Source organism: Oncorhynchus kisutch, linkage group LG6, assembly GCF_002021735.2.
Source record: "Oncorhynchus kisutch isolate 150728-3 linkage group LG6, Okis_V2, whole genome shotgun sequence".
Lineage (NCBI taxonomy): Eukaryota > Metazoa > Chordata > Actinopteri > Salmoniformes > Salmonidae > Oncorhynchus > Oncorhynchus kisutch.
The window spans coordinates 38,876,238-38,898,396 of NC_034179.2; the positions used below are offsets into that span (position 1 = coordinate 38,876,238).

At 42.9% G+C, this 22,159-nt stretch overlaps 2 protein-coding genes across 9 annotated transcripts in view; one reads left to right on the forward strand and one right to left on the reverse strand.

Moving 5' to 3' along the window:
- Window positions 1–18,747, forward strand: part of LOC109892820 (transcriptional regulator Erg) — an 87,795-nt gene extending 69,048 nt beyond the window's left edge. For 2 of the 8 annotated variants that reach the window (XM_020485617.2, XM_020485618.2), the window contains 9 exons: window positions 2,941–3,095; window positions 11,646–11,849; window positions 14,463–14,543; window positions 15,008–15,082; window positions 15,562–15,624; window positions 15,903–15,959; window positions 16,055–16,102; window positions 16,374–16,436; window positions 16,604–18,747. In XM_020485617.2, coding sequence (XP_020341206.1) covers window positions 2,941–3,095; window positions 11,646–11,849; window positions 14,463–14,543; window positions 15,008–15,082; window positions 15,562–15,624; window positions 15,903–15,959; window positions 16,055–16,102; window positions 16,374–16,436; window positions 16,604–17,124 — 1,267 coding nt within the window. In that variant the 3' untranslated portion in view covers window positions 17,125–18,747. The remainder of the gene's footprint in view (window positions 1–2,940; window positions 3,096–11,645; window positions 11,850–14,462; window positions 14,544–15,007; window positions 15,083–15,561; window positions 15,625–15,902; window positions 15,960–16,054; window positions 16,103–16,373; window positions 16,437–16,603) is intronic. The other 6 variants (XM_031826708.1, XM_031826710.1, XM_031826709.1 and 3 more) reach the window with 3 other exon arrangements.
- Window positions 18,748–19,165: 418 nt separating this feature from the next.
- LOC109892144 (ATP-sensitive inward rectifier potassium channel 15-like) lies at window positions 19,166–21,636 on the reverse strand. The gene is made up of 2 exons (XM_020484575.2): window positions 21,407–21,636; window positions 19,166–20,797 (listed from the first exon to the last, which is right to left on the reverse strand). The coding sequence occupies exon 2, from the start codon at window positions 20,726–20,728 to the stop codon at window positions 19,709–19,711; it is 1,020 nt and encodes a 339-aa protein (XP_020340164.1). The 5' UTR covers window positions 20,729–20,797; window positions 21,407–21,636; the 3' UTR covers window positions 19,166–19,708.
- Window positions 21,637–22,159: the final 523 nt, after the last annotated feature.

Sequence of the window (22,159 nt, forward strand, 5' to 3'; positions counted from 1 at the left end):
AGGGTGTTTTTGCGGACTGTAGTGTTTTTGCAGACATTACTGTAGTATTTACTTCTTAGTTTTTTTGCGGATAATACTGCAGTATTTACTGTAGTATTCTACAGTATACTACAACATTCTGTAGTAAGAACTACACCTGATTGAGGGATACTATATTGTTTAGTATAGTATTTTACAGTATACTACAGAATTTAGTACCCTAGCTACTGCAGGACATCAACACAGGCAGACCAGAAACAAACACATTTTTCTGACAATGATGACGTTTTGCTCAGGATGTGATTTGGTTGGTGTGAATCTATTTTCATACTGGCCTCCCGTGGGGGGGTGTTTTGCTGCTCCAGAACAACCCACAGTTGACCTCAGCTCATCACTGATTGCAATTGTTTTTATCAAGTGAGGCCAAATACTTGCTGGCATCAATCAATCAAATGCTACAGCGGCAACATGCCATACTCTTTTGTTCCAGACTGCATCAGATACTTGGGCTACACGTACTGAGACAAGGGCGTTGTTTCCCTCACTCGGATGATTTGCAAATTGAAGTAAAATTATGAAAACACAGACATTTTTTATTTTTTATTGGTCAAATATTTGGTGAAGCCTGGCTTCTCATGGCATTCCTGAATACATGCCACTGCAGATAGGCCTACTTTCACAATTAATTAGGGGAAGGCTGCAGCAGTATGATCTTCTGCCCAAAGTGTTAAACTCAATCAAGTGTAAATTGATCACAGACAGACAATTTGGTTGTCTACCTCTCCAGTTGGAAAAAATGCTGCATTGACTGATATGACATATGATTAGAAATCTTGAAGTATGGGCTATGTGCGTTACATTTTGGGAATGCATGTGAAGTATGATTTGTGTGCAAATGTTCTATAAAACAAATTGTTTTAGGCTTATTTGATCGTGAAAGCATGGCTGCGATAGAATATATTTTTCGTGGGCACGTTTTATAATAATTTGGGCCATCTGAATTCTCCCCAACATCATTTTCGTATGGGAAGTTTTATTATGGCCTAGTTTAGTATCAGGCGTTCTTTTGCAACAGCTTGAAACTTCACTTCTAATACTCCCCAATATGATATTATATTTTGTTTTTGTTAAACAAACATGATATTATGTTTAGTTTTTGTTCAAATGTTTTTCAATCAGGCGAATTTCAAGGGACTTTTTAGTCCCAAGTCACACCTTGGACATCTCTCACCTCTTGTTCAACTCATAGATCCAGATATGACATCCTTATGGCTGAATGATGGATTCTCTAATGATGAGAGTTCCATATTCTGGGAAGGCAATCACTCAGGTTATGCTATTTGGCTGAAAGTGACATTTTCTTCCACCTGAAATATTCGTAGTGAAGCATTCACCTGATTTTTTTATATGTTGACCCTCTGAACCCCATTGACTCTAGTGTCTGCAGCCTAGTTGCTAACGTTTATGGACATATGTAAGAGAGACCCCCTCTGGGAGGCCGCATTTCTGCCAAGTGAAAAAAACAGAAGGTATTTAAGGCGGTCTATGTTGCAGCAGCAATGTGGTAATTTCAGTTGAAAGTCTCATGTTAACATTCCAATCTGGAAACTGGATCAAAAGAAATGGACACCAACATGTTGTCATTGGACAGTCTTTGGGACTACCAGCACTACAGGCAGTTAAATCCTGAGAATAAGTATAAAACCTCTCTCGATGAATGTGCCGTAGAATAGTTACTGTAAATTTTAGGACTAACATTAATCATTAGCGTTCACGCTATTGAAATAAGACTGGATTAAAAAATCCCTCTAACAACAGATCTGACAAATCACTTTTGTGTTTTTTCAAAACTTTGAAACAGCTATTCCCAAATCACATGCATCTGGCCTGTACCCGTGGCAGGGCAGCCTCTCCATCAAGGCTGGGTCGGTAGAGGCCAACAGTTGGTTGACACATGACTTTGATTCCAATAAATGATCCCAAAATGGTTAATATCTTGGCCAAGGGAGGTTGATATGAATTTATGTGACATTCCATGGGTAATCTGTCCCATCTGTTGACCAAGCCCTGGGGGAATCAGCAGCTATAATAAGGGGAGAAGAGTAATTTGGAATGGGGTCATTTATTTGGTCCAGGGCCTCTGGCACTACTCCCTCCCCTCTACTTTATTTTAGTGGAGATCCCTCTCTTTTTATGTGGCTTCAGGAGAGCTGCGGGGCATAGGTTGCAGCCATAGCTGGTATAGATGAAAAATCTGAGACTGCTTTGTTTCGCAGTCTGTGGTGGGAGGAGAGTTGAAATCACAATTACACTGTCTCCTCTGTTTGGGCATTGAGGCACATGCTAGCATTGTTATGGGGAGATTTTTGTGTAAACATGAATGCATGTGATAAATACATGAACAACAGATAATAATCATCAACAAACAGTTTACTAATGGTTAACAGTTGATAAACAGATGTTCCAATGTAGTGTTATCAGTTAGGGCCTAGGTCTCAGAGAATGCTGCCGTGAGTGTGATGAATGGACGGCGAGTCTGATTATCTGAGACTGCTACAATATCAGCAATCAAAACCCTTTGGTTTTGGTAGCCTGAGATCACTAACCAACGGAAGACCTGGCTAATACGCATGAATGTTCACAATATTGTATTGTACTGTCCTAGATGTTTGTTATTTGTGTAACTTTGTCCTCAGGCTAGAATGTCTGGTGAGACTATGATTTGTGCCTAGTGGGTCTACTGCGATGCCTGATATGTCTGTGTTTTTTGTTGTAACTTTAGTCTTTTTGAACCACTCCAAACAAGAAGTTCCTTCACTGGAAAAATAAAGTTATTCTAATTCTAATTCTTGATGAGCATTGCAAGGGTGGTTGATTTCACCCCTCTGGGATTGACTCTGCCCATATATGGGTGACTCCGCCTCTTTTTGACTGACATCACTCTGTGTTCTATCCCGACAGGAACTCTCCTGATGACTGCAGTGTGGGGAAGAACAGAAAATTGTCCAGCGGAGGTGAGGGCGCTGCCCCCGTCACATACAGCAGCTACCTGGAGGACAAGCTCATCGCTCCCCCCAACATGACCACCAACGAGCGCCGCGTCATCGTTCCCGCAGGTAACAGAACAGGTCAACACCCCAAATTACACCACAATGATCTGAACACCAGAACACTTTTCTATAGACAGCTGAAGCGCTTAGTTGGATCTGCTCAATTACATTGGGTTGACTCACCTGTCTTCAATTGAGATGATAATCAATATGCACATGTAAACATAGCTTAAGAGGACCCACTTTGGAATGAGAAGCAGGACGTTGCCATCTCTGGTTAAAGAATCCTTCAATACCAGTCCCAGTCAGTCAGGTCCAGTATGTGGTCACTCACTGCCTTTGATAAGGGGACCTCATGTCTCTCACGTACAGTGCATTCATCTGTCACAAGGAGAGACTTCCTGTGATCTGCAGCACAGAAGCTCCAGCATTTTGTTGCCGAGTGTGCTGTTCATTGTCTAGACCATTTCCTATGGTTCTGGTCCAAAGGGGTGGAGTAAGGATCAGGGTGAAGGAGGGGGCTGTGAGTCCCTGCCAAACTGGAGGAAGGTATTATTATAATTTCCCCATTCACACACCTAGAATACAATACCTGAATCCTGACTGGAACACACATAAGACTGTAAAGCAGCCAAATAAAGCCAAAATCTTTGAAATTAGATGAATGTAGATATTTTCCAGAATGGAATTGACATACTAAGGTTTTTCTTTGATTTAAAGATCGACAATGCATAGTCACTAGATGTATACATTTTCTATTCCTGGCCTATGTGCATCAGGGTTTTGAGGACTACACTTTTATGAATTACATGAAGCGCAAACCAAAGATCACACTAGATCATTTTCCATCCTCCATCCGGTAAACCAAAGATCACACTAGATCATGCTCCATGTTAGCCTTTGTCACAGCAATGTTTCCAATGGAAAAACACCATAGAGTAACTTTTTTAGAGTAATTTCCCCACAGAAAAACCTGTCCATTGAGGGCATGCAGCACTGTATTCTCTATCTGGGGGTTGTGCATCACAGTTTTTCTGGGGTAGCGCAACTTCCTCTTCAACTGAAGCTGACAAGGACAATGACACGGCATGTTAAGAACATCCTGTTTTTGCTGTTTAGTTAGAGGAGGACAATAGGCACACACTGCTTCATGGAATATAATGGGAGGTCATCATTCAACTGGCTTTTCTGCTCTACGTATAGGAAACACATTCCTGATATTTTGGTATAGGGACTTGGGGAGATAATCTCAACTTCAAATACATACAGAGCTGTTCCTATATGATGCACAATGCATCCCTTAGGGCATTTTAAGAAGCCTCAACCCCCGCCCCCCCGTCCTCGACCCACAATCTCTGCCATATAGGAACATATTGTGTTGTGAGAAGATCACTCTGGTTACTTTTTATAAAGGCATTATACTCCAAAACTAAATGATGTTGACACCATCTGAAATATAATTTGCCCGTTTAAAACATTATAACCTGTAGCCCAACTGATGCTTGCCTTGCTACCCACACTCCTTGCTCCAGCCAAACGCCCACGTACGTTTGTTTCTTCTCCGCAATGAGTCTGTATCTGAGTACCTCCCCGGCGATTTCTAGAACGCAAACACATTCTAACCGTTCTGATTGGTCCCAGAAACGGATGTGTTGTACCAGAGTCAGAACACTTGTGGGTAAAGCGGTTATTTGAAAGTTTGTCATTGGATTTCATACTTGTTTTGTGCTATACCCCACATTTTGACCTCACCACAAACAACTTCAACGATGGCAGTCTCAGACTGAAGTATGTTGCAAAAGATAGAGCAGCGGAAGAATTCCGTTTGAGTTGTCAGGCAAATCTGATGCGACACACCGGCTTTAAATAATAGGCTAAAGCATGGGGTTGCCCATCTGTATTTACCTAATTGAAAACCCCCAAAAGACTCAATGCATCAAATGCTACAAATCAGTCAGTCCTGTTTAAGATCAGGAAGGACTATTTTTATTATTCTCATGACCATGGCTTTATTTCTATTACAGCCTATTGGATGGGTGTCATTCATGTCCCATTCACCCAGTTCAATGCAACATCGATAGGCTTAGGCTGCTACATGATACTCACATTTTCTCTATACCCATCATGAAGTTGCTACAACCTAGCCTATGGATTCAAGTTTACAATGAAAAATGTAAGGTGACAGACAGTGACACATTGTCACGTTCTGACCTTTATTTCCTGTGTTTTGTATTTAGTTAGTATGGTCAGGGCGTGAGTTGGGTGGGCAGTCTATGTTTGATTTTCTATGATTTGGGGTTTTCTATGTTTCAGCCTAGTATGGTTCTCAATCAGAGGCAGGTGTCATTAGTTGTCTCTGATTGAGAATCATACTTAGGTAGCCTGGGTGTCACTGTGTGTTTGTGGGTGATTGTTCCTGTCTTTGTGTTTTGCACCAGATAGGGCTGTTTAGGGTTTCACACGTTTCTTGTTTTGTTGTATCAGTTGTTCATGCGTAAGTTTACTTATTAAAAGAACCATGGACACTTACCACGCCGCATATTGGTCCTCTGATCCGTTTCGCCTCTCCTCTTCGGAAGAAGAGGAGGAAATCCCTTACACACATTCAATACCGCCTTGCACACTCTTGCCTGCATATACAGTACCAATGAAAAGTTTGGACACACCTACTATTTCAAGGGTTTTTCTTTATTTTTACTAAACCCTGTCTTTCAAAGATAATTAGTAAAAATCCAAATAACTTCACAGATCTTCATTGTAAAGGGTTTAAACACTGTTTTCCATGCTTGTTCAATGAACCATAAACAATTAATAAACATACACCTGTGGAACGGTTGTTAAGACACTAACAGCTTACAGACAATAGGCAATTGTGATCACAGTTATGAAAACTCAGGACACTAAAGAGGCCTTTCTACTGACTCTGAATAACACGAAAAGAAAGATGCCCAGGGTCCCTGCTCATCTGTGTGAACTTGCCTTAGGCATGCTGCAAGGAGGCATGAGGACTGCAGATGTGGCCAGGGCAATAAATTGCAATGTTCATACTGTGAGATGCCTAAGACAGCACTACAGGGAGACAGGACGGATACCTGATCGTCCTCGCAATGGCAGACCACGTGTAACAACACCTGCACAGGATTGGTACATCCGAACCTCACACCTGCGGGACAGGTACAGGATGGCAACAACAACTGTCCGAGTTACACCAGGAACACACAATCCCTCCATCAGTGCTCAGACTGTTTGCAATAGGCTGAGAGAGGCTGGACTGAGGGCTTGTAGGCCTGTTGTAAGGCAGGTCCTCACCAGACATCACCGGCAACAACGTCGCCTATGGGCAAAAACCCACTGTTGCTGGACCAGACAGTACTGGAAAAAAGTGCTCTTCACTGACAAGTCGCGGTTTTGTCTCACCAGGGATGATGGTCGGATTTGCGTTTATCTTCGAAGGAATAAGCGTTACACTTGAGGACTGTACTCAGCGGGATCGATTTGGAGGTGGAGGGTCCATCATGGTCTGGGGAGGTGTATCACAGCATTATCGGACTGAGCTTGTTGTCATTGCAGGCAATCTCAATGCTGTGCATTACAGGGAAGACCTCCTCCTCCCTCATGTGGTAACCTTCCTGCAGGCTCATCCTGACATGACCCTCCAGCATGACAATGTCCCCAGCCATACCTCTCGTTCTGTGCGTGATTTCCTGCAAGACAGGAATGTCAGTGTTCTGCCATGGCCAGCAAAGAGCCCGGATTTCAATCCCATTGAGCACCTCTGGGACCTGTTGGATTGGAGGGTGAGGGCTAGGTTCATTCCCCCCAGAAATGTCTGGGAACTTGCAGGTGCCTTGGTGGAAGAGTGGGGTAACATCTCACAGCAAGAACTGGCAAATCTGGTGCAGTCCATAAGGAGGAGATGCACTGCAGTACTTAATGCAGCTGGTGGCCACACCAGATACTGACAGTTATTTATTTTGACCCCCCCCCCTTTATTCAGGGACACATTGCTCCATTTCTGTTAGTCACATGTCTATGGAACTTGTTCAGTTTATGTCTCAGTTGTTGAATCTTGTTTTGTTCATACAAATATTTACACATGTTAAGTTTGCTGAAAATAAACGCAGTTGACAGTGAGAGGACGTTTCTTTTTTTGCTGAGTTTATTTTCTACATTGTAGAATAATAGTGAAGACATGAAAACTATGAATAACACACATGGAATCATGTAGTAGGCAAAAAAGTTTTAAACAAATCAAATGTATTTGATATTTGAGATTCTTCACTGATGGACTTCAATGCACAACACATCAGATGTGACCAGGTGAAAAAACCTTTCCAAGCCAAACCATATCATAACCGCTACACACAGCCTACATCGTTATCACCATATTAGCTAAAGTAATGTCATAGTCAACATAGCTAATAGAACTAACGCCTTAGTCTAGCGGTCTAAGGCACTGCATCTCAGTGCTGAGGTGTCACTACAAACCCGGGTTCGATCCCAAGCTGTATCACAACCAGCTGTAATCGGGAGTCCCAAAGGGCAGTGCACAATTGGCCCAGTGTTATCTGGGTTACGGAAGGGTTTGGTCGGGGGGGGGGCTTTACTTTGCTCATCGTGCTATACCGAATCCTTGTGGCGGGCCGGGCGCCAGCAGGCTGACTTCGGTCTTCAGTTGAACGGTGTTTCCTCCAACGCATTAGGGCAGCTGGCTTCTGAGTTAAGCGGGCGGGTGTTAAGGAGCACGGTTTGGACGCATGACTCGAACTTCGGCTCTCCCGATCCCGTTGTGGAGTTGCAGCTATGAAACAAGATCGAAATTGGGAGAAAAAGGGGGTAAAAAATAATAATAATGAAGAACTAACGTGTTAGTAAACCTGCTACAATCATGCAGTAACGTTACAGTGTGCAGTTCAATAAGCAGATTGGCAGTTACACCGGCGGGCCCCGGTGGCAATAAATTTGTCAAGCCAAAAGCTTATCTTGACTTGGGAGAGATCCAGTGTTGTGTTGGATAGTCATAGCTAACATAGCCCAGACGGCATCCCCAGCCGCGCCAGCTGCGCCCCCAGCCGCGCCCTCAGAGCATGCGCAGACCAACTGGCTGGTGTGTTTACGGACATATTCAATCAATCCCTATCCCAGTCTGCTGTTCCCACATGCTTCAAGAGGGCCACCATTGTTCCTGTTCCGAAGAAAGCTAAGGTAACTGAGCTAAACGACTACCGCCCCGTAGCACCCACTTCCGTCATCATGAAGTGCTTTGAGAGACTAGTCAAGGACCATTTCACCTCCATCCTACCTGACACCCTAGACCCACTCCAATTTGCTTACCGCCCAAATAGGTCCACAGACGATGCAATCTCAACCACACTGCACACTGCCCTAACCCATCTGGACAAGAGGAATACCTATGTGAGAATGCTGTTCATCGACTACAGCTCGGCATTTAACACCATAGTACCCTCCAAGCTCGTCATCAAGCTCGAGACCCTGGGTCCCTGGGTACTGGACTTCCTGACGGGATGCCCCCAGGTGGTGAGGGTAGGCAACAACATCTCCACCCCGCTGATCCTCAACACTGGGGCCCCACAAGGGTGCATTCTGAGCCCTCTCCTGTACTCCCTGTTCACCCCCGACTGCGTGGCCACGCACGCCTCCAACTCAATCATCAAGTTTGCGGACGACACAACAGTGGTAGGCTTGATTACCAACAACGACGAGACGGCCTACAGGGAGGAGGTGAGGGCCCTCGGAGTGTGGTGTCAGGAAAATAACCTCACACTCAACGTCAACAAAACTAAGGAGATGATTGTGGACTTCAGGAAACAGCAGAGGGAACACCCCCCTATCCACATCGATGGAACAGTAGTGGAGAGGGTAGCAAGTTTTAAGTTCCTCGGCATACACATCACAGACAAACTGAATTGGTCCAACCACACAGACAGCATCGTGAAGAAGGCGCAGCAGCGCCTCTTCAACCTCAGGAGGCTGAAGAAATTCAGCTTGCCACCAAAAGCACTCACAAACGTCTTCAGATGCACAATCGAGAGCATCCTGGTGGGCTGTATCACCACCTGGTACGGCAACTGCTCCGCCCACAACCGTAAGGCTCTCCAGAGGGTAGTGAGGTCTGCACAACGCATCACCAGGGGCAAACTACCTGCCCTGCAGGACACCTACACCACCCGATGTTACAGGAAGGCCATAAAGATCATCAAGGACAACAACCACCTGAGCCACTGCCTGTCCACCCCGCTATCATCCAGAAGGCGAGGTCAGTACAGGTGCATCAAAGCTGGGACCGAGAAACTGAAAAACAGCTTCTATCTCAAGGCCATCAGACTGTTAAACAGCCACCACTAACATTGAGTGGCTGCTGCCAACACACTGACTCAACTCCAGCCACTTTAATAATGGGAATTTATGGGAAATTATGTAAAATATATCACTAGCCACTTTAAACAATGCTACCTAATATAATGTTTACATACCCTACATTATTCATCTCATATGTATACGTATATACTGTACTCTATATCATCTACTGCATCTTTATGTAATACATGTATCACTAGCCACTTTAACTATGCCACTTTGTTTACATACTCATCTCATATGTATATACTGTACTCGATACCATCTACTGTATCTTGCCTATGCCGCTCTGTACCATCACTCATTCATATATCTTTATGTACATATTCTTTATCCCCTTACACTTGTGTGTATAAGACAGTAGTTTTGGAATTGTTAGTTAGATTACTTGTTGGTTATTACTGCATTGTCAGAACTAGAAGCACAAGCATTTCGCTACACTCGCATTAACATCTGCTAACCATGTGTATGTGACAAATAAAATTTGATTTGATTCCTCTGTTTGAGCCGAGTGTTTGTGTAGGCTAAACTAGCTAGCTAGCTGCATTTACTAGCTAAGTAGCTAAGTAGCTAAGTGAAAGTGAAAGTCTCTCTCTCTCTTTCTCTCTCTCTCTTGGTTCTCCTTCATTTTTGAAGATATTTATTTGTTCAAAACTGTTTAACTATTGCCTCTTTCTCTCTTTGAGTCAACTACTCACCACATTTTATGCACTGCAGTGCTAGCTAGGTGTAGCTTATGCATTCAGTACTAGATTCAATCTCTGATCCTTTCACTGGGTGGACAACATGTCAGTTCATGCTGCAAGAGCTCTGATAAGTTGGAGGACATCCTCCAGAAGTTCTCATAATTACTGTGTAAGTCTATGGAACTGGGTGAGAACCAAGAACCTCATAGGTTTTGTATTGAAGTCAGTGTACCCAGAGGAGGATGGAAGGTAGCTGTCCTCTGGCTACACCATGGTGCTACCCTACAGAGTGCTGTTGAGGCTACTGTAGACCTTAATTGCAACAGTGTGTTTTAATAAATTATTTGGTGACGTGAATACATTTAGTATAGTTTTATTTAAAAGTATAACTTTTTAAATGTTTTACTATAAAAATGTAATGAAATTCACTGAAGAGGATGGGCCTCCGCTGCTACAAATATACTGTACGTTGTAACATGTCACCCCAGGGTTTTTTTCTGGAACAAAATGGGGAATAGGTGGTGGGCGTGGTGGGGGCATTATAATGGACATGGCCAATGGTGTGGTCTCCAACCAAACATTTTAGAGGCCCTCCTCTTGGCTGCAGAGACAAGAGAAAAAAATGCTGTTTTATAGCAAATGTTCAAAATATTCTACACATTTTTCCATGGCTTATGCCATGTTCTTATGCTATCTGAGTGACTCAAACATAACAAAATCAATGGAGGCCCCATGCCATGACATTTTTTGAATGTTGGATTATCCCTGACTCTCTAGTTATGCTGGTGATTTTTTGTTCTCAAAGATGATCTTATTAAAAAATATATAGGTTCATTATTTTCTCTACATACTTTATATCTGGTGTTAGTCGTTTAGGTTTACACTGAAAACGTTTTACCATCACAAATAGGATTAGTGGCCCGCTGTTGCTAAATGAATAAAGGGGAAACACTGTGAGTGCCAGACCCACTGATCGACCCACTGATCCTTGCCTCGTGGTGCTGTAGAGATGGATGCTCACGGAGTTACCGTTGCCTCTTGCTCCTTGCTCTCTGAGCCAGTGTAAGTTATCCCGTTTACTCCATAGGGCTTTGGTCAAAAATAGTGCACTATGTAGGGAATAGGGTTCCATTTGGGACACTGGGCCGGAGCTGCTAAGTATGGCTGGAAAGGAGGGTCAGACGACGGTGTGGTTTGTTTCTGTACGTGTCAGCTGTTTTTGGATCCTGTTATGTGTGTGCCAAAAGAAGGTGTGACAAACTGGTGGGTTCCTGTGAGTGAGTGGGATGTTTGGTACCAGGTGCATGATCTCTGGGAAAGAGAGTGTCACGGTTCTAAACACATTCTCAGCAGTCATCTAATTGGACAATTTTACTGCAAAATGTTAAATTAATTTAGAAAATGTTGGTTAATAAAACCAATTTCATTACAAATGTACACTCAAACTTGTTATCATATAAAGAATGGGAGTAAGTATGAACTGTAAGAAAATAAGTAAGAATGTAAGAATGAAGGTAAGAGTTTTCTCTGTGTTGTGTCCATGGCCTGGCAGATCCCACACTGTGGTCCACGGAGCATGTGCGCCAGTGGCTGGAGTGGGCAGTAAAGGAGTATGGCCTGCTGGATGTGGATATGGCTCTCTTCCACAACGTGGACGGCAAAGACCTGTGCAAGATGTGCAAGGAGGACTTCCAGAGGCTCACGCTCAGCTACAACGCAGACATCCTGCTCTCCCATCTGCACTACCTCAGAGAGAGTGAGTCTAGTATCTTCCTTCTCCTCCTCATCATCATCCCTCTCTCCTCTCCTCCCTCTACATGCTCCCGCCTTCTGCCCCCCTTCCCTAGCTGGCCAACACAATGCAATGGCAGGCAGTAAAGAAAGAGGCTACAAAGGGATACTATTGAAGGGCTGCTGTGGTCTGGTGGTCCATCTTTTTCTACCTCTATACCAGGGGTAAGGTTAGAGAACTTGTCCTGGTGGGTTATAAGTTAAGCAGGCTTAAGGGGCTTTATAGCCGGCATCCAACTGAGCTCTCACTGACATTCTCCGGAGGGCCTCAGCTACTTTGCTTGACTGCAGATTAGAATGAAACCTGGTGAAGGAGTCCCTGTTGTCGCTGCTTCTGCTGCTTTGGCTGAGTGACTCACTGCTCCAAGACCTGCTTTCCTGTCCACTGACACCTCACCTCCTCTCTCCAACACATGCATTGGTGCATGTCGTCCACATGCTTCTTCACATGCATACACACACACATTCTGGTTTTAAGTTGTTAACATTAGATGTTACAGTGGTAGCTATGTAGTAGCAGTAGGAGTAATGGTGGCAGTAGTGTAACAATAATAAAATAATTAATAATATGTTTTTAAAGAGGAATAGGTACACTACATCAATAAAGCCATCATTGGCACCCATCTTAAGAAGCATATCTGTTTATAGTCATTGGAGAAGGTTTGTCAGACTCTTGAGATTATGTTTATCTTTGACACTCTCTCTCTCTGCTCTCTCTGAGTCCAAGTTCCATTTGATCGTGCAGAGAACTTTCCAGTGAACCATTACTCTTCTCATAGTGACTGCTTGTGGGTTTGTTTGTTTGATATCAGTGTCAGTTTCGGTAGGGTTCACCCACAGATGTGCAGAGGAGGTGAGTGATGAGAGAAAGAGGAGAACCAAACAGATAGAGCCAGCCAGACAGAGAAATGAGAAAGCCAGATAGCTTGAGGAGTTCAGAGTCGAGTGATGTGTACCACCACCTTCTGAACATGGGGGTTGTTCATTTTTGTGTGTCATCATTATGTGCCAAAAACTGTCCCCATTCAGACTAAATGTAGGTACAGTATAACATTGGGTGATTCCATGTCAGGACATCCCAAAAATATTTTGGGTATCTCAGATTGTTCTGTGAATTCTGACATAGAAACTTCATTGGGAGGAAGGATGTTTGACATGCTTTTTACATTTGTATAATGAAAGTGTCCGATTTAGGCCCTTTTTAGACCACTGTATACATGGCTCCTGTAAGACCCAACGATCCATGAACCGTACGATACAGACAACATATTTTTGCCATTGTACTCCTTATAGTGTGCTCTCAAATATGGAGTATGACTAGATTCTGAAATTTACACATTCATATATTCAACATAAAATATATTCATTTGAAGACCAATTTTATACATTGACGTTATAGGTCATTTACCAATCACAGCCCACCTTTAGGATTGCACATTCAGCAAATCACCAGGAGAGGGAGTTCCCTTTGAATCCATTTTCCCATTCACTGTGTTGGTGGTGCTCATTAAATGAATCATAACTTCAAAACTAGGAGAGAGTCCACTCTGGAAATTTGATGTAATTTTAGAGTATATTGTTGTAAACATTGTCTTAAAATGAACTAAATCAAAAAGGGCACTTTATCTTAATATGTTGAATGTTGAATAAATTAATGTTAACATTTTTCTTTTACAATCTTGAAATACTCCATATGTTAGAGCACGCTATAATGAGTATAATGACACCAAGATGTTGTGTATCATGTACAGTTCACAGATCATAGGGTCTTATAGGAGGCAAGGGCCTAAACTGGCCCCTCTCATCCTTCCTCCTGATGGTGTTTCTATGTAGATATTGCCAGAACCATATGACATACCCAAAATATCGCCCCCATTGCATTATTCCACAATCCTGTGCTTGAATCGCTCTTGATATGCATGAGTCTCACGAAAATCTTTTGAAAGGCCTTTTCCTATACATTACTTTTAGTGTAATCACCAGTTCCCACACCCTCATTGAAATACTGTGGGCAGTTTGAAATTGATAAGAGAGAATTGCCAATAGGCATACTTAGTGTTTTGCTGGCCCTATATTAAAAATAGTTGCTGGATTTGGCTTTGAGGTCTGCTTGACTGGAAAATACACTAGTGATGGGGGGGTGAAGAAAGCCCTCACAAGCTTTCCTTTCATCCCCCTCTCCTCCTTTTGTTTTTGGCAATGGCTGCTGCTTCTCTTTCCCCCTCATGTGTACACACGCTCACCGAATTTACTCTGGAGGAGGGAAAGCGATGGATTCTCACGGACGAATGTGGGCACGAGTGATTAACTGTTTATTTGGGTTGGCCCTCCCTACCATTGTCTTACTTACAAGTTCTCTCTCTCTCTCTCTCTCTCTCCCCCACTCCATTTCCTCACCACTCTATCTCCCTGTATCGCTCCTTGCCTGTTGAATGTTGCCTCTAATGGTCTGTGTTTGTGTTATGGCTGCCCCCTCCCCCCTCCCTCCCAAAGCATCACTCCTTGCACATCATAGGTTGTTTGAGCTGTTCTATTTTTTTGGTTCATCTCTTTTTCAAAAGAATGTTTTATTTCTCAGCTCCACTTCCTCACTTGACTTCCGATGATGTTGACAAAGCCTTACAAAACTCCCCGCGGTTAATGCATGCTCGCAACTCAGGTAAGGAGTCCCCTGCCCCCCTTCTCTACCTCTGGCTTTGCTCCCGCCACCACAGTATCCGCACACTCACACAGTGCCCACCTATGTATATACAGTGTACTCTTTATATACATTCACACTGATTTGTTTGTATTCATATGAGTATCAGATTATGCATCAAGTAATCAAATTGTATCTTTTGTTGTTATTATTTCGAATGTGTTTTTGTTATGTGGTGCAAGTTACTGTATGCTGGTGCAGTAATGCATTGTGACTGTAGAGCGTAGAGGACAGCATGTGCTAAAGTCTAACATTGATGCATTCTGCTGTAATTGTCCTTGTGCTGCACAAAATCCCTCCCCATATGGATATTCGTCAAAGCAATTCAATTGGAACATTCAGGAATTGCGTCATGAGAAGTTGTCATTACGGGTACATAATCATTTACATAATTTATTAATGATCCTCTCTTTCACTCTCTGCAGGAGGTGCGAGTTTTATTTTCCCCAACACTCCTGTTTATCCCACTGACAACTCCCCCAGAGTCTCCACTAGGCCAGGTGGGTGATTCATCACTCCTATAAATTTATGTAGATGAGGCATAAGAGCACACTGTAAGTAAATCCAATTACACTTGTAGAGGAGCAAGGTACAGGGAGGAGAAACAAGGAACCACATACCTTGGAGACAAAGTACTACATTTTGCAAACTGCCCAATGGCCATGTACAAATACACATAAACAAAGATATATTTAGAAGTTTGTCAAAAAATGTTTTAGAGGTTTTATTTATATTTCAACTCAAGCATCCCTTGCCCTTAAAATAATACTCCAGACTGCAGTAGTTGTGTCTCTGTGTTTGGGCCTCTTGTATTATGGGAAGTTTCTGGCAATCCACAACTCTTGCCTCAGACCGATGAGGTGAACCACAGAAATGCACTCACCCATCAGCATGTTTTTGTTTTTATCATAGCGCCCTCTAGGGTTAAGGTTCATAGCTGCAGGCAGCAGGTTCATTTGTCATTTATGATATTTTACAGACCTGGCTTATGAAGCAGCCAGAAGATCTGGCTGGGCTCCTCAAGCTGTGTCTTCCACCAAAGGTAAGGAGTCACAATGTACTGCACATTGGTCCTTTGTCAAAACATGGCACTCCCTTTGGTTTTCATCTATTGGGAAATGTGTATAAGTACATTACAGTGAATTTAAAAGATTTAAAAGCTCTTTATAAGCCTGTAGACTAAACATAAACAAAACAGGTCAGGCAGAAAACAGGAATTTGGATACCTCAAGATAAGAAGCTATTTCTCCACTGTATACACTTGGAACTTTGCACTCAGGGAAACCCCCTGTTAATATTTTGGGAACTTTATCCCTCAAGGTTCCCAGCCCTCCCCAACCATTGTCACCAAAACAGAGGAGCAGAGGCCTCAGCTAGGTAAAATATAAGCTTGAACAGTACTCTGAAATAGATGTTAACTGAGCCGAAAAAATACATTTATCCTACTAATGTGAATGTTTTTCACTTCTTAGATCCTTACCAGATCCTGGGGCCTACAAGCAGCAGGCTGGCAAACCCCGGTGAGTTTTAGGGTGGGTGGAAGTGATTATCACTTCATTAGACAAGATTAAAGATTTTAGATATTCATATTACAACAAATGAACCATTTATATAAATAGTTGTTTGTTGCTATTAGTTATTGTGGTGTTGACTGTAGCACGTCTTTTTGTAGTTGTTATGGTGATGACCACCTGTCTCCAGACTGTATTATAATTGTTACGATATTGACTCCCTGACTCTGTCCAGACTGTATAAGTAATTGTTACATGTTGACTTCCTGTCTCTGTCCAGACTGTGGCCGGGACTCACACAAACCGCAATCCGCCGACATCGCACTGCTCTTGAGCTTTAAAGGTAATTTACGTTTGAGCTGACATCCGTAGCGTTTACCCTGAATGCGATCGTGATCTTCAAGGAAATTGCCTTTGAAAGTGAAGTGCAGTGTGATGTCGGCGTAGTGCGGTTTGAATCGCAGCCAGTATTAGTAATTGTGACTGTGCTGACACCCTTTCTGCCTGCAGGCTCAGGACAGATCCAGCTGTGGCAGTTCCTGCTGGAGCTCCTGTCAGACAGCGCCAACTCTGGCTGCATCACTTGGGAGGGCACTAATGGTGAGTTCAAGATGACCGACCCTGACGAGGTGGCGAGGCGCTGGGGCGAGAGGAAGAGCAAGCCCAACATGAACTACGACAAGCTGAGCCGCGCCCTGCGCTACTACTACGACAAGAACATCATGACCAAGGTGCACGGCAAGCGCTACGCCTACAAGTTTGACTTCCACGGCATCGCCCAGGCCCTACAGCCTCACCCTCCAGAGTCCTCCATGTACAAATACCCCTCCGACTTATCCTACATGAGCACCTATCATGCACACCAGCAGAAGGTCAACTTTGTCACACCTCACCCCCAAGCGCTACCTGTCACCTCCTCCAGCTTCTTTGCTGCCCCCAACCCCTACTGGAATTCCCCCACCGGGGGTATCTACCCCAACACCCGGCACCCAGCCACTCACATGCCCTCTCACATGGGGACTTACTATTAGACCTGCCAGGGGGAGGTCGTCTCACAACTCTAAAACTGGGGGAAGAAATGGGAATAAACCAGCAAACACAAAGGGCAGTTTAGGAACCAAATGGAAAGCGGGCAGGATCAATAATGAAGGAATAATGTAGAGGTAGGGTGTATGAGGTAGAGGTAGGGTTTCATGCCCTATAATTACTTGTGTAATTCTAGGGCATGAGCAGGTAAGGGAACTCAAGGTTTTTTAAAGGATTGAGAGGAGGGCTATAGACATGTCGCTCGCTATAAGACGATATAGGAGGGCACACTGTAAAAAGGGCAATAGAGGATGTTGCTATGACCAAGGGCATTGTGCGACATGTAGTTACTGAGAACAGTGAAAGACAAGTCTTTGAGTAGACGTAAAAGGGAGTTATCAGTGGACTATTTAACATGAACATGTCCTTTTTATGAAGGGCGATAAATATACCCCAAAAATAACATATCTGCATGAACAGTTGCTTATTATATATTATTTTTTTAAACTATTAATCTACCTTATTTAAAGAAGTTAACATATCAAAGACTGTACAGATTAGGCAAGGTAAGTGAGATGTAAGTGAGGAGAGGGGTGTGGTGTTGCAAATGAGTGTGTACTTTAGAGTACACAGAGGAAGTAGGGAGGAGTACTAAACTTGGCTGTGGTAAACCGTGAAATTAGCACCAGCAGGAAACACCTTGGGTAGACTTGTGCTAGATGGTCATGTCATATGACCATGGATGGACTCACAGACTGTTTGTGCCCAAGGGTGGGGAAACATCAAGAGAGGATGGCGGATCAACAAAAGACAATGAAATATGTGAAAAAGTAAGTATTATTCCTTTGGATATTATTAGCCTTATGTCTTATCAGTATTATTATACTATATGGTAGTCCAAATGGCATTATTGAACGTAAAGGAACTTTTTTTAAACGTGATTGTTATTCTTGAAAACAATTCATCAGTGTTTTGGAAATTGAGAAAAACTGGAAATAAGATTCGTAAAATGTAATGTGTGACCTCAAATCTTTTTAGAAGGAAGGAGGGTTTTTCTTGACCAGTGCCTTACAACAGAAACTCCCAGTTCAGCTGAAGAGATTTTATGAAGTGCCAATTTTGTATTATTGTTTTTCTGAGTCACGAACGCTGTGCGTTTGTTAGATTGAAGTATACAAGTCAGTGTTATATTTCTTTTTATATGATAAATATATAACTTATGCATTTATACACTACGAGTTGATCTCAGCCAGCCAAAGACACATACAACGTTTTTAAATTAGATATAGTGACAAAAAAAGTAATTGAAATGGACCAAAGCGGGCAGTAAACAAAAACATTTAAAAAAAACTATTGTCGCCTTTGAACTTTAATCTCTGTAAACAGTTTACAACATAAACTATATATACTAATCTAAAACGGATTGTGTTGGCCAGGCAAGGCATTTCAGACCTGTTCAGTATTATTTCATGGGATGCAGGCTTGGGTAGGACACCTATAAACTGGCAGCCTTGTAAGCTGAGAAACAGGACTGAGATACTGAGATTGTTGACTAAAGGGACGATAAAAATCATATACTTTGATAGATTTTCTACAGTGTAATTTCTAATAAAGTATTTTCAACCAAAGTGCTGTCCTCTCTTGTCTTGGAAGGTCAAAGATTGTGTGTTATTGTGCTCTGTCTGCATACAGTAAAGAGAAGTTGCTCCCATTGTTTTGACCCAAAACGTTCAGTGTGTGCCAACAACCAAACGACAGACCTCGGGTTCGATTCAATCTGTTTCGCTGAAGCATTGCAGATTGCACAATAGAAATGTAAAGGTAATTTCCGATTGAGCTGACAAATGCAGCGTTTGCCGTGAATGCAGTCTCCATTGCCTTTAAAATTCAATCACGCTGTAACTTGGAACTTTTGCGATACGGATTGAGTAGAGCCCTTAATTGGCGCGACCCTAGGAGATGAGGAGTAGAGCAGTGTGGGATGGGGGTAATGGGAAGGGGGATAAAAACATCCCTTCAATCTCATAATGGCATATGAAACATCTCTTCTTCAAAGTCAATGGTTTATTCATAGACAGAAAAAACACAGCTCTTAAGCGCTACACACTAAAAAACATTTGTTCTATCCCCATCTGCTCTTAGTGTGAAATTTGTATAATATATTAAAATATCCAACTTGAGTGATACAAAGAAACAACATCTTGAATCTTCTTTCCTGGAATCCTATGTACAGGTTAAATATTTCTAGTACAGCAATAGTTGCTGCTACAGTTCCACTCAAACAATGGCACCTGAGACCCATTCCTTGTTTTGCCTGTATGTCCATATTCTCCTATTATATGGCTTGTGGATCCAAACGATGTGCTAGTTATATACTGCACCTGAATTTACTCTGTCCAGATACATACTGATCATGTTGAACATGAGTTTATTTGCCTAAAAGTGTCATCATTCACTCATGCATATTGTGTTTAGCAGTTATATGAAATAAAAACAGATATATTTCCGTAATGCGTGTTTACAAATTGTTTCCAGACAGTAACTGTGGGTCATGTTTATTACCAGTGTCCAACATGTTTGAGGGACCTCTTATTCCTTCTTGTACTCCTCTAGTTTCAGCTTATCTTTGTTGTTGCTGGGGAGTGTAGGGTCGCTGCTTACCTGCACCTTGTCAAAGAAGTTAAAGTCGGCCACGTACTGGCCACCAGGGGTGCTGAAGAGCACAGGCTTGAACTTGTAGTCCCACAGGATCTCCTGGGGAACGTATGAGGTGCGGCTCTGACAAGTGGCTGCCGTGGACTCCATGGTGGCATTAAGGGTGACCAGCAGCTCAAAGTCACGTGTCCGCAACCTCTCGGCAGTCAGCCCCGCCAGGGGGCTACTCTCATCCAGCACGTGGTAGAATGTGAGGGGCAGGATTAGGAAGGGGCACTCCCCGCACGAGTCTATGTAGAAGTCCACAGCCGTCTGGCGGATCAGAGTCTTCTCGCCCTCCTCAGTCACATTGGGTGAGAGCAGCTTGCCCATCAGCTGGCACTGGATCAGCAGGCTCTTCCTCAAGTTGGCCACACGCACCATCAGACATAGTTTACCATTGTGGCGGCAGATCACTGCCAACTGGCTGAACTTGATGGTCTCGGCCCGCTTTTTGGGTCGCGCCAGCTTGGCCAGAAAGGCCCCGGTTACAAAGATCTCAGCCAGGCCCGTGGTGACCAGCTGGACCAGCAGGACGAAGATGGCCAGCGGACACTCGTCGGTGATGTAGCGGAAGCCGTAGCCAATGGTGGTCTGCGACTCCAGGGAAAAGAGGAAGGCACCGGTTAGGGTCGCGACGTTCATGACACAGGGCGTGTGGTTGGACAGCAACTCACCCTCGAAGTCACCGTTGCCCATGCCAATAAAGTAGAAGATGACGCCAAAGAGGAACCAGGTCATTATGAAAGTGGAGGAGAAGAGGGTGAGCTTATAGCGCCACTTCATGTCCACCACCGTGGTCCAGATGTCGTGGAGGTAGATCTTCACCATGCCCTCCACGTTGTCAATGCGCACTTGGTTGTGTCCAGTCTTGGAGACGATCCTCCGTTGGACATCTGCCTTCTTGGTGGTCATCTTGGTCTTAAATGTGTTCTCTGTAGTTTCCACTTTGTTGTCACCCTATTTGCATTGCAAGCAGTGGGACTGAAAAAGAAGAAGCAATGTTAGTCAATGGCAACAAACTAGGACACAGTAGGTAACACAGTTCAGGAATAGTTCAAGCATTAAATGAGCCCTTTGGACAAATGTCAGTTACAAAAACATTCTCACTAGAGCTACTGTGGCTGATTGGTTTCATCCAGAAATTAGGCAATTGATAAGATATTTCCACACACCTAATTTCACAACACATATATTTAACCTGTTAGATACTGTATGTCCTCCCTCTGATGTTCAAATGTGTACAGTATATCACTGACCCAAAAACATTTCCTCTAAGTAATGTCTAAATATTATGTTATATGTATTCCCCACTGAAACACACTATTTTTACATTTAAACAAGGTTTCTTTTAGAATATATGACATCTTTGTAAATCTAGATTCTTAATTTTGCCAGTTGACACGGCAACTAGAAAAATAGAGCTCCTCATGACAGAAAGCTCAGGATTATTATTTCTATGGTTAATAAGAAATTATAGAAAGTTGTAAATTAACTCAGTAGCATGCAGTAACACTTTCTGTAGAACGTCTTACAAAGTTCCTAACTTCTCTAAGTTACTTTTAAAATGCAAGGAAGTTGTATAATACTTACGATCAGTGTTGATGCCTTCTCAGGTGTGTCTTCATTTGCTCTCAGTAGTTATAATCTGCAATGTGAACCTGCTGTAAAAAACCCTTCTTGAGAGTTCCACAATGTCCTCTCCTCTTTGTCCTCTTTGGCACAATGATATTTAGGACAGTTTGTGAGAACAAAAAGGAGAGAGAAGGAAAAAAGCTTATTCAATGAGTTCTTGGCTACCTGTAGGTAAGCTTTTATTTCAAGTGTGGGACAAACTCCACCTATCTACCCCACCCTACCAGGGGCAGGTATGCAACAAGTGCTCCCTTTCACACGTTTAAAAAATTCTCTGAACTCATAGTTTGTTTTGTAGTTCCATGCATGATTGTTGTTTCTTTATACACACACCCTGATTTACTATCTCCAAGGCTTAATAATGTACTGACAGATATTCTAAATCCTTGACCAGAACAGAAAATGAAATGACCCTGATCTCAGCCTTTTTTATTTGACTATGGTATTGTATTAAAGGGAAGATATGATGCAGTTGAAAGCTAAAGACAAATGGAAAAGTTGGGTTCAATATAATGACATGGCAAGTCAAATCACACCGTATGTAAAATCACCACATCGAAAATGCAACAATTGTTTTTCAAAGCGCATGTACTGTATGTAGTAGGGAACTGGAAAGTGGGGTCCCATGACCCATATCTAGCCAATAAGGAATCTGTATAATTGGTAAACACAAGAAGTCTCTCTCCAGATTTAATGCAATTCTCTGTGTAA

Excerpts from the sequence above, each read along its gene's own strand:
- LOC109892144 (XM_020484575.2), bottom strand. The coding sequence starts at position 20,728 with ATGACCACCAAGAAGGCAGATGTCCAACGGAGGATCGTCTCCAAGACT.